At 40.5% G+C, this 11,739-nt stretch overlaps 1 protein-coding gene across 1 annotated transcript; it reads right to left on the bottom strand.

Annotated features, from left to right (window-relative positions):
• Positions 1-4,995: 4,995 nt before the first annotated feature.
• On the bottom strand, positions 4,996-9,540 carry LOC123790954 (HLA class II histocompatibility antigen, DR alpha chain). The gene is made up of 5 exons (XM_045795562.2): positions 9,381-9,540; positions 7,276-7,521; positions 6,552-6,833; positions 6,081-6,246; positions 4,996-5,402 (listed from the first exon to the last, which is right to left on the bottom strand). The coding sequence occupies exons 1-4, from the start codon at positions 9,460-9,462 to the stop codon at positions 6,092-6,094; spliced, it is 765 nt and encodes a 254-aa protein (XP_045651518.2). The 5' UTR covers positions 9,463-9,540; the 3' UTR covers positions 4,996-5,402; positions 6,081-6,091.
• Positions 9,541-11,739: the final 2,199 nt, after the last annotated feature.

Genomic DNA, 11,739 nt, shown 5'->3' with positions numbered 1-11,739 from the left:
ACTTTAACATCCACCTCACTGCAATGGACAGATCATCTAAGCAAAAGATCAACAAGGAAATAAGGGCTTTAAATGACACACTGCACCAGATGGACTTCACAGATATATTCAGAACATTCCATCCCAAAGCAACAGAATACACATTCTTCTTAGTGCACATGGAACATTCTCCAGAATAGATCACATTCTGGGTCATAAATCAGGTCTTGACTGGTACCAAAAGATTGGGATCATTCCCTGTATATTTTTGGACCACAATGCTTTGAAACTGGAACTCAATCACAAGAGGAAAGTTGGAAAGAACCCAAATACCTGGAGGATAAAGATCATCCTACTAAAGAATGAATGGGTCAGCAAGGAAATTAAAGAAGAATTTTTAAAAATTCATGGAAACAAATGAAAATGAAAACACAACTGTTCAAAATCTTTGGGATGCAGCAAAAGAGGTCCTAAGAGGAAAGCATATAGCACTACAAGAAACTATATACAAGAAGTATATAGCACTTCTTTATCAAGAAACAAGAAAGTTCTCAAATACAGAACCTAACCCCACACCTAAAGGAGCTGGAGAAAGAAGAGCAAATAAAGCCTAAACCCAGCAGGAGAAGAGAAATAATAAGGATTAGGGCAGAAATCAATGAAATAGAAACCAAAATAACAGTAGAAAAGATCAACAAAACTAGGAGCTTGTTCTTTGAAAGGATTAATAAGATTGATAAACCCCTACCCAGACTTACCAAAAAGAAGAGAAAGGACCCAAATAAATAAAATCATGAATGAAAGAAAAGAAATCACAACACCACCAAAGAAATACAAACAATTATAAGAACATATTATGAACAACTATATATCAATTAATTAGACAATCTGGAAGAAATGGATGCATTCTTTGAGATGTATAAACTACCAAAACTGAACCAGGAAGAAACAGAAACCTGAACAGACCCATACCAACAAGGAAATTGAAGCAGTAATCAAAAATCTCCCAAGAAACAAGAGGCCAGGGCCAGATGGCTTCCCAGGGGAATTCTACCAAACATTTGAAGAATTAATACCTATTCTTCTGAAACTGTTGCAAAAAATAGAAACAGAAGGAAAACTTCCAAACTCTTTTTATGAGGCCAGCATCACCTTGATTCCCAAACCAGACAAAGACCCCACCAAAAAGGATAATGACAGACCAATATCCCTGATGAACATGGATGCAAAAATACTCACCAATACACTAGATAATAGGATCCAAAATACGTTAAAAGGATTATTCACCATGACCAAGTGGGATTTATTCCTGGGCTGCAAGGTTGGTTCAACATCCACAAATCAGTGTGATACATTACATTAATAAAAGAAAGGACAAGAACTATATAATCTATATGAGCCTCTCAATAGATGCAGGAAAAACATTTGACAAAGCACAGCATCCTTTCTCTTTTTTTCTTTTTTTTTTTTAAAGATTTTATTTATTTATTTGACAGAGATAGAGACAGCCAGCGAGAGCGGGAACACAAGCAGAGGGAGTGGAAGAGGAAGAAGCAGGCTCATAGCGGAGGAGCCTGATGTGGGGCTTGATCCCACAACGCCGGGATCATGCCCTGAGCCGAAGGCAGACACTTAACCGCTGTGCCACCCAGGCGCCCCTCACAGCATTCTTTCTTGATTAAAACTCTTCACAGTGTAGGGATAGAGGGTACATACCTCGATATCATAAAAGCCATCTATGAAAAGCCCACAGTGAATATCATTCTCAATGGGGAAAAACTGAGAGCTTTCCTTCTAAGGTCAGGAACAGGGCAGGGATGTCCACTCTCACCACTGCTCTTTAACATAGTACTAGAAGTCCTAGCTTCAGCAATCAGACAACAAAAAGAAATAAAAGCTATCTGAACTGGCAAAGAAGATATCAAACTTTCACTCTTTGCAGATGATATGATACTTTATGTGGAGAACCCAAAAGACTCCACCCCAAAACTGCTAGAACTCATACAGGGATTCAGTAAAGTGGCAGGATATAAAATCAATGCACAGAAATCCTTTACATTTCTACACCAACAACGAGACAGAAGAAAGAGAAATTAAGGAGTCGATTCCATTTACATTTGCACCCAAAACGATAAGATACTTAGGACTAAATCTAACTAAAGGGGCAAAGGATATGTACTCAAAAAACTATAGAATACTTATGAAAGAAATTGAGGAAGACACAAAGAAATAGAAAAATGTTCCATGCTCATGGACTGCAAGAACAAACATTAAAATGTCTACGCTACCTAGAGCAATCTACACATTCAAAGCAATCCCTATCAAAATACCATCAACTTTTTCCACAGAACTGAAACAAATAATCCTAAAATTTGTATGGAGTCAGAAAAGACTCCTAATAGCCAGAGGAATGTTGAAAAAGAGAACCAAAGCCAGTGGCATCACAATTCTGGACCTCAAGCTCTATTACAAAGCTGTAATCATCAAGATAGTATGGTACTGGCACAAAACCAGACACATAGATCAATGGAACAGAATAGAGAACTCAGAAATGGACCCTCAACTCTATGGTCAACTAATCTTCAACAAAGCAGGAAAGCATATTCAATGGAAAAAAGTCCCTTCAACAAATGGTGTTAGGAAAATTGGTCAGCCACATGCAGAAGAATGAAACTGGACCATTTCTCTACACCATATACAAAAATAGACTCAAAATGGATGAAAGACCTAAATGTGAGACAGGAATCCATCAAAATCCTTGAGGAGAACACAGGCAGCAATCTCGTCAAGCTAGACCACAGCAAATGTTCCTAGACACATTGCCAAAGTTAAGGGAAATGAAGGCAAAAGTGAACTATCGGGTCTTCATCAAGATAAAAAGCTTTGGCACAGCAAAGGAAACAGTCAACAAAACCAAAAGACAGCTGACAGAATGGGAGAAGATATTTGCAAATGACATATCAGATAAAGGATTAGTATACAAAATCTATAAAGAACTTACCAAACTCAACACCCAAAGAACAAATAATCTAATGAAGAAATGGGCAGAAGACATGAACAGACATTTCTCCAAAGAAGACATCCAAATGGCCAACAGACACATGAAAAAGTGCTCAACATCACTCGGCATCAGGGAAATACAAATCAAAACCACAATGAGATACCACCTCACACCAGTCAGAATGGCTAAAATTAATAAGTAAGGAAATAACAGATGTTGGTGAGGATGAGGAGAAAGGGCAACCTTCCTACACTCTGGTTGGGAATGCAAACTGGTACAGCCATTCTGGAAAACAATATAGAGATTCCTCAAAAAGTTGAAAATAAAGCCATTGTAGGACATATCCATTGCACTACTGGCTATTTACCCCAAAGATACAAAGGTAGTGATCCAAAGGGGCACCTGCACCCCAATGTTTATAGCAGCAATGTGCATGATAGCTAAACTATGAAAAGAGCCCAGATGTCCATTGACAGATGAAGGAATAAGGAAGATGTGATATATATATGCAATGGAATATTATGCAGCCATCAACGAAGTCTTGCTATTTGCAATGACGTGCATGGCACAGACTCCTTCTTTAGCGAACAAGTGATCTACAACAATTTTATTACCTGAGACCACCTTATCAGCTCAAAACAATCCTTACGCCGGAGTGGTATATTTGGGATGACATATTCTGCTACCTTTCAAAGTCATCTTGCTTTGTTTTGCACTTTTCTGGGATTTTTATCATCTGGTTGTAAAAATTTTGAGAAAAAATAGTGGAATTTGTAGTTTTTTGTGTTCACTACGCATGGCACTTAATTACTCTTCTTGCATTTGTCCTTTGATTCTTATAATAACTCAGTGTGGTAAAAACTGCCATCAGTATTTTCATGAAAGGAATCAGGTAGGTTAAGTAAGGTATCACTGAATACGCAGCTAGTAAATGTACAGTAAGACAAGGCCCAAGTTGATGTCCATTCAACAGCCCTTCTTTGCCACTCTATCTAACTGTCAGGATTATTGATCTTCATGGTTTGGGGTAGGCTCTGGTAACCAGTTAGAAATAAATATCAAGTAATACTTTCACAGATAACTGAGCAGTAGCCCACTGTGTCTCAAACATTTTTTCATTCAATTTTAATGTCATATTCCACCCAACTTCCCACTTTTTACTTGATTTTTCTTCTCAGGGATACATATCCAATTCAAGATTATTTCAGGAATAAGTCAGACCATTCTTCTGGTAATGAAACAGGCATCAAAGACCATGTTAAGAAAATGGGTAATGTTGATCCACAGTGTCCAATCCTATTTTTCAATAAACCTGGAGTGGGTGCCATTGATATGTAAATCCTGTAATATATATGAATCCTCCTCTATTCTGGTCCTCTCTTCACTCCCATCTGCTCCCCATCAATAGTTTCACTCATTATCTGAGGCTAAACGCCAGGCTTTGTCATTCATTCTACCAAATAATCAGATAGATCATTGACTTGGAGATCAAGAACCAAAACCAGATTCTGAAACCATTCCTAAGTAGAGCTCTCCCAAAAAACAAACTATACTCTAGGGTTTTCCAAAGGGGGACTGGACCGTATCAACTGGATTAGTTGCAGATGTTGTGAATGAGGCATGGTCTTAATGAACCTAGATATTTCTTTTCTTTTCTTTTCTTTTTTAAAAAGATTATTTATTTATTTATTTATTTATTTATTTATTTATTTATTTATTTGTTATTTATTTAGTAAGTGTGAACAGGGGGAGAGGTAGAGGGAGAGAATTTCAAGCAGACTCCGAACTGAGTGCTGAACCTGCATGGGACTTGATCCCATGATGTTGAGATCATGACCTGAGCTGAAACCAAGAGTCAAACATTTAACTGACTGAGCCACCCAGGTGCCCCAAACTTAGATATTTCTGATTGCTTACATAACTTATCATGTACATTCAACATCATACATTTCAGGGTGAAAGAATCACACATTTAAACCCTAGTCCCTGTGAAGAACTGGCTTAGATTCCAAAACTTCATCTCAGACCCATCAGTTTATTATGTTCAAAAAAATCACAATCACAGTTTGAAGAAACACAAGCAATAAGTGTAGAAGGGATATCTGTATTGAACATTCACAAGGTTCCATAGCAGAGACAGGATCCTATGGGGTCTATTCCAGAGGAATTACCTGGTGATATTAAAATGATGGTAGATAATGGAGGAAAACAGACCCAAGAAGGGGCAACAAACAGGGAATAACTAGATGTCAGAATCTGGACAGATCAGGAAGGCATCATTATTCTTAGAATAGCTAAAGGTCTGGAAAACGTGGAAGAATGGTTATCTTCAGCGAGGTGAACAGGTGGAGTATTGCCAGGTTTATGAAGGAATTAAAGCACAGCTTTCTTTATTGATCTTCTCTCTAGGAAACTCCATTGCCTGTAGCAGGACACACACAGTTAAAAAGTTAAGACAATCATTTTAAGCTCTTTTTTCAGATTCCTTCCTCTTCTCCCTTAATCATCTGACTTTGGAAAAGTCTCTAAATATTCATCTGACCTCTGTCTAGTCAATGCAACCTTTCCAACATGAACTGCACCTTCCACTCTCCAAGTGAGAATGAATAAGCAGACCATGGCTTACCCTCTCATAGAAATTTCAGTACCACTTTTCCGATTGGAAAACAAAAAACAAGCATTGACCTTCAAGGGATTTTCATTTCATGTAGTGAATTTATCCCAAATCCAAAAGAGCCAAGCTCTGGAAATATTTCTGAACTGAGGTAATGTTTCAGAAAATATATACCGGAAAGTACCCAAATCTTTTCTAGATTATTGATTCATTAGTATTATGTGAAACAACGGTCTTAGGTAGTGGAGATAATTTCCAAGACTTAAATCATGGTGCAGGTTCACATGTATGGGAAAGAATATGGGATCTTGAAGCTTTGCGATACCAGATGATGACAATGTCTGATTCTGTCCTAACAAAGATAAATCAAGAGTCTTGACTTTCCTATCATTTTCCTTTAAAGATATCATACATCCTTTTCTCCACTCTGTTTCCTTCCTTTGGATAATTCCATCTAGGTCTTCACTTTGACCACATCGAACTTACCTGCAGGTGCCTCACAGAGGCCCTCGGCGTTCACCAGCATTGACCTTGCGCATGCCCTTGATGATGAAGACGGTCCCAACAATGATGCCCACCAGACCCACAACCAGGCCCAGAGCACACACCACATTCTCTGTTGTCTCTGGGAAGGGAGTTGGTGCTTCAAACTCTGGGGAAAAATGATACAGACTATAGTGCGGAAGTAATGACTGTGGTATGGAGTAGCACTTAGAACCAAATGTAGGGTATTTAGTCAGAAGAATAGTTATTAATCAACTAAATAAGAGGAAGACAGAATGATGTATTAAGGGAATGCAGATTAAATGTGGGGGGAGCTGAATAATGGGAGAAGGCAAAGAATAGGAATTGTAGCAATTGTTATGGACGAGTTAGGGGACTCTGGGTCCCAAAGCACAGACACAGGCATCACGGGAGGAAATCATAAAAGAAAGGAGATAGAAGCATGGTCCATACCCCAGTGCTTGAGAAGAGGCTTGTCCAAACCCCAGTGCTCCACCTTGCAGTCATAGACATCATCGGCTGAGGGCAGGAAAGGGAGATAGTGGAACTTGCGGAAAAGGTGGTCTTCCCTGGGCAGGAAGACTGTCTCTGACACTCCTGTGGTGACAGGGTTTCCATTTCGAAGCCATGTGACATTGATCACCGGTGGGGAGAACTTGTCGATGAAACAGATGAGGGTGTTGGGCTCTCCCAGTTCCACAGGGGTGTTTGAGAGCACAGTCACCTCTGGAGGTACTGGGGACATAGGAGAGAAATTAGCCTTCCCTGCTTAGGCTAGCCCCTCTCCCTCCCACTGAAGCAGAAAAAGCCATGGAAACTCTGCCCTGGTCTCGGATACCTATCTCTGATGTTCTCCCCCATGAACAGGAACCAGTGTTGTGGTGTAAGATATAGAAGGATATTTTAGGTACTGGAGATAATTTCATTCCTGGTTCCCCCAGCAGAGATTCGGGGCAATGACCTGTGACCAACTGTGGATGGCAGGGACAAGATGTGAGCACATCAGGAAAGGAACAAACTCATGGAAAGTTCTTGAGTCTGTGATGTGAGAAGTAGGGACTTGTTTATGGCGAGGCAGGGCCCATGGGAAGGGTAGTCAGTTACAATAACGTAACATAACAAGCTGAAGCATCTATTTCAAAGTTAGGATTCCCGTGTCTAGGAGTGCAGCAGGTACCATTGGTGTTTGGGGTGTGGTTGGAGCGCTTTATCATGATGTCCAGGTTAGCTTTGTCCACAGCTATGTTGGCCAAGGCACCCTGGGCCTCAAAACTGGCAAAACGTCCAAATTCTTCCAGCCGCCACACCGTCTCCTTCTTTTCCAAATCCACATGGAAAATCTCATCACCATCGAAGTCAAACATAAACTCGCCTGACGGGTCAGGGGTCATATAGAACTCAGCCTGGATGATCACATGGTCCTCTGAAAAGGCAGGGAAGAGAGTTAGGGTGGGAACCAGGAGGGGGAGAGGAAGAAGAACCCGGGATGTGAGACAAATGTGTGGGCGGGGGCAGTGGAAGGGGATTGGCCATGTGGAATGGAGGAGTGATGGAGAAGAGGGATAAGTTGGAAGATGAGGCTCAGGTGCAGGATATCCATGTTGAACAGAGCTGCGAGGGGTGAAGTAAAGGGGCAGAGTTAGGGCATATTGAAGGAAATGAGGCCTGAAAATCCCAGAGTCTTGTGAAGCTGTTGTTAGCTTCCGTGTTACTAGCTGAGAAACGGTTCCCTCTTTGGAAATCCAGCAGCGGCTCCTAAAAGGGAATTGCTCACTCCCTGTCTCTTCCCAGGCATTAAATACAGTTAAACAAGAATTCTAGGGCATCTATCAGAACACGGTAATACTAAGAAGAGGGAAACGCTGTTTAAAAGTCTGGGTTCTGAACTCTGGATCTAATTAAATCCTTAATTCTTATTTAGGTATTTCCCTACTTAGTGATTTTGAATCGATATTTTATGTATTTATATTGTTTTCCTATTGTATTATTATAATATATCCTATTATATTGTTTTGTGGTTTCACTTTTACCTTGAATTTGTTTTTAGAGTTAAATGAGGAGCGCCTGTGTGGCTCAGTCAGTTAAGCATCCGACTCTTGATTTCGGCTCAGGTAATAATCTCAGGGTACTAAGATCGAGCCCCAAGTTGGGCTCCATCCTGAGTGTGTAGCCTGCCTAAGATTCTCTCTCCTTTTCTCTTTGCCCCTCCCCACCCCGCTTGTGAACTCATGCTCTCTGTCTGTTAAAAAAAAAAAAAAGTATTAAATGAGATGAGGTAAGTAATTTCTTAGCACAACATCAGGCTTATAATCAGCATTTTAGGTTCAAAACTGCTTTGTATTTAAGGAACAGAGCCACCTCTAGTTTCCCCTTCCATCCCAAGGGAAGAGCCTCTACTTTATCATGTATGCATCCCCATTTGTGGCTCTTTTGGGGCAATAGAAACCTACAATTGCTATCATGGGTCTTGGAGCTGGATTATTACATTACTTATTTCCATTGTACCTGACACCTCAGTGTGGTTCAGTCTGGGTGAAGGATAGTTTTTCACAATACATCTTCACAGTAGTAAACGTTTGCTCTGGAGATGGCAGAGAATAATAAAAAAACTCTCCGTATCCTTACTCACTGTTCTACTCTTTTGAGAAAATCACTAAGTAGCAGTGACCATAGATCATAGATCCACTGAAGTGGTGAAGGGGCTATCCTTCTCCCAAGAGGAAGTAAATTAAATGCAATTGGCATCAGCATACCTGCCCTTGCCGTCCTTTGGATAGAATGTTGTTTTTGGTAACTTCCCTTTCTGGTGATCTTCAATACGTCTGTGCTTAAAATATGCTGATAGGATTCACTTGCCAAAAAATAACTACCATGTATTTGGCTAAGAACCAGTTGTGAGGACTTCTCAAATTTTTTCTTATTGAATTCCCACAAAATGATGTGAGATTTCAAAATATACTAATTTTCCAGGAAAAGAAATCAAAGCCCAGAGGATAGCTTGTTAATGCCTCTCAGAAAATATTTCCTCAAGTCGGCTTATCTCAAAGTCAATGGTATTAATCAATACCATTTTTTCCCTCTTAACTAAATGTGACCGACTTCAATTTAAGAAAAGAACAAAACTCCTCCAAACTACATTTTAAAAAATACTTTCAGATTTAAACTATATGATGTCTGCCACACTTTTCCTTCACTCCAAAGACTGTCTTGCAAATATTTACAGTTTATCTCTCCAATGCTCTCAGAGCTTATATCCCAAGTTTTGCTTCCCTCAGCACTTACCTTTGATAGCCCGTGATTCCTGGGGGCCCATCAGTAAAGCCATGATGAAAAATCCTAGCACTGGGACTCCACTTACGGCCATTTTCTCCTTTGGTGATTTGATGGAGGTCAGTAGAGCTTAAGAGTGGAGCAGAACTGACAAGAATAAAAGAAAAGAGAATGCGGGGTATGATAGGGTCAGATTGATTAAAATTCAAATAGGTTGATCTGAAGCCAATCAGAAAAAGTTTTGAAATGACACATCTGTTGCTAAGGGAAGAGCTCTCGTAAAGGGTCAGGAAAGGAAACACTTCATTCATTAGACAAACAAGTAAAGTTCTTAATCAATCAATCAACAAAACAAAAACAAACCACACACAACCAAACAGAAACAGCAAAAAATCAAGTTTTTGAAAATAATATTCACCCACAGACGGTTTCATCCCAATCCAAGTTCTAGAAAGGGATGTACCTGAAGCATGTTAGTGAGAACAAAATCAATGGAAACACCCTACATGACAGTTAGTGACCAATTATGCCTCTGTGCTGCAACAGCTGGGGAGTTTATTTAAGGGACAACAAATCATCTAAAGAGAAGGTAAATTGTCATGCTATGGAGAATGCCTGAATCTTGGCAGTAGTGGGTGACAGAGCTTCATGTCAGAAAATTCTTATTGCTCTAGGTTTGTCCTCCAGTGTCCTAGATTCCCAGATGGCAAACTCAGCCCAAGAGCTGGGCATCCCTGGCACTGTGCTATATCGAGAGAACATTAGAGGAGAAACTCTGAGTGTCAACACTCCCCTAGCCGGAGAGGAATTGTAGAGACACCAGAGGTAGTGGTTATTGGAAAGAGTGGACTGTGATCCCTACCATCTTAAATATGACCAGAGATTGGAGTAGACTTCTGGGGACACACCTCATGTGAGGACTCAGATCGATGAATAAAGCGGACTAAATTGGGCAGAGCTTATTTTACTGGGAGCAATAGAGATAATAGCATGCAGGAGGGCTTTACCATAACTTTCCTCATGTTACAATTCTGAAAATTCTCCTCATATCATAACTTATTGAAGTTTTGATCCTAAGAATTTATTCTGATGTTCACCATTAAGAAAACTGAACGTTAAGATTCTCTGACCCTCATGTTTCTGAAGGTACAGTGCAGTAGAAAGGAAAAATTAAACCACACATAGAAAGGGCTGTACTCTGAATACTTCCAGGGAAGAGAGACCTGGCAGTGAGGCAGCTCATCAGATGGTGAGTTCACTGTTTAATATCAGTCATGACACATACGCTCAGGGTAGATTTTCTACACTGTTGTGCTGAGATCTTATCCTGCCCCACAGGTGCCCTCACAAATCATGAGGAGGAAAAAACCCTATACATTATGGATTATCTGATTGCATCTAAGGGCTTTGAAGATTCTCTGACACTTACTTCTAGATCACTTGGAGGAGACCCACAGCACAGTTTTGCCCTAAGATTGTTAAGGAATACACTTCTTGGATGCAAAGGAATGGGCCAGATGAGAGCTCTACCGTATCAGTCTCTGCTGAGGATCTGGCCCTATGATTTAGGCTTGTTGTCTCCTCTTTCAGAGGAAAAGACAAGTATAATTTCTCTATGCCTACCTTTTGCTGGTTATCATACTTCCTGGTTTTTTAAAGTTGCTCAATGAATATACAGTTAACTCAGAGACTCTTTCCAGAAAAATATTTTACTTGTCATAACAGCACCTTCAACCTAAGGTGTTGCCCAGCAACTTATGATATGGCTTCTTTTTAAAACACTGATTGGTTCTCTTCATGAGATTACCAAATTTGGGAATCTTAAGAAAATACTTTCATTTCCCTTTCCCTGTGACAGGAGAGAAGTTCCTATGCAGACACGACTCATGGTCCCCTGTCCCTCCTCTCTGGCTTCCTATGTCTGAGGGGATTTCTGAGGGCACCTGAGTGAGGTCTTCTCGGTGACGTCAAATGGTGAGGAGCCACTGTACTAGTCAGAGTTCAGTCTGGAAATAGAAGTTCCTGCAGACACTCTAAACAGAATTGTTTATTACAATTCTTCTGTATTAGATGGAATTATACCTTTAAAGTGATAGGAAGCCTGGAGGAGCATAGGTCAGGGCAGACCCTTAACTCCAAGAGGTCAGGAGCCTGTGGGAAGGCACTGTGGACATCACAGCTCTTCTGGAGCCCCGGGGAAAGGACTGTGTTGGCAACACAAGGCTGCTGCTGCCAAGACTTCTGTCTGTGACACCCTCGTGTCCACTGCATGAGATGGCTTCAGCATGCTTGTCACCTCCCAAATCTCATAATACTTTCACTGGCAGTGTGTAGGCCATGTCCAGATCCTGAGATGAGGAGAAGCTGGGAA

This window comes from Ursus americanus, chromosome 32, assembly GCF_024610735.1.
Source record: "Ursus americanus isolate L20-20 chromosome 32, mUrsAme1.1.p, whole genome shotgun sequence".
NCBI lineage: Eukaryota > Metazoa > Chordata > Mammalia > Carnivora > Ursidae > Ursus > Ursus americanus.
The sequence above is the reverse complement of the archived record's forward strand: the minus strand, read 5'-3'. Positions and strand labels throughout refer to the sequence as shown.

What these genes read in the sequence shown, in the direction of transcription:
- LOC123790954 (XM_045795562.2), bottom strand. Translation starts at nt 9,462, where the DNA reads ATGGCCGTAAGTGGAGTCCCAGTGCTAGGATTTTTCATCATGGCTTTA. An exon ending in GGAATCACGGGCTATCAAAG is followed by an intron (nt 7,522 to 9,380) that starts GTAAGTGCTGAG and finishes CTGCCTTTTCAG; the next exon opens with AGGACCATGTGATCATCCAG. An exon ending in GCCTCTTCTCAAGCACTGGG is followed by an intron (nt 6,247 to 6,551) that starts GTATGGACCATG and finishes ATTTTTCCCCAG; the next exon opens with AGTTTGAAGCACCAACTCCC.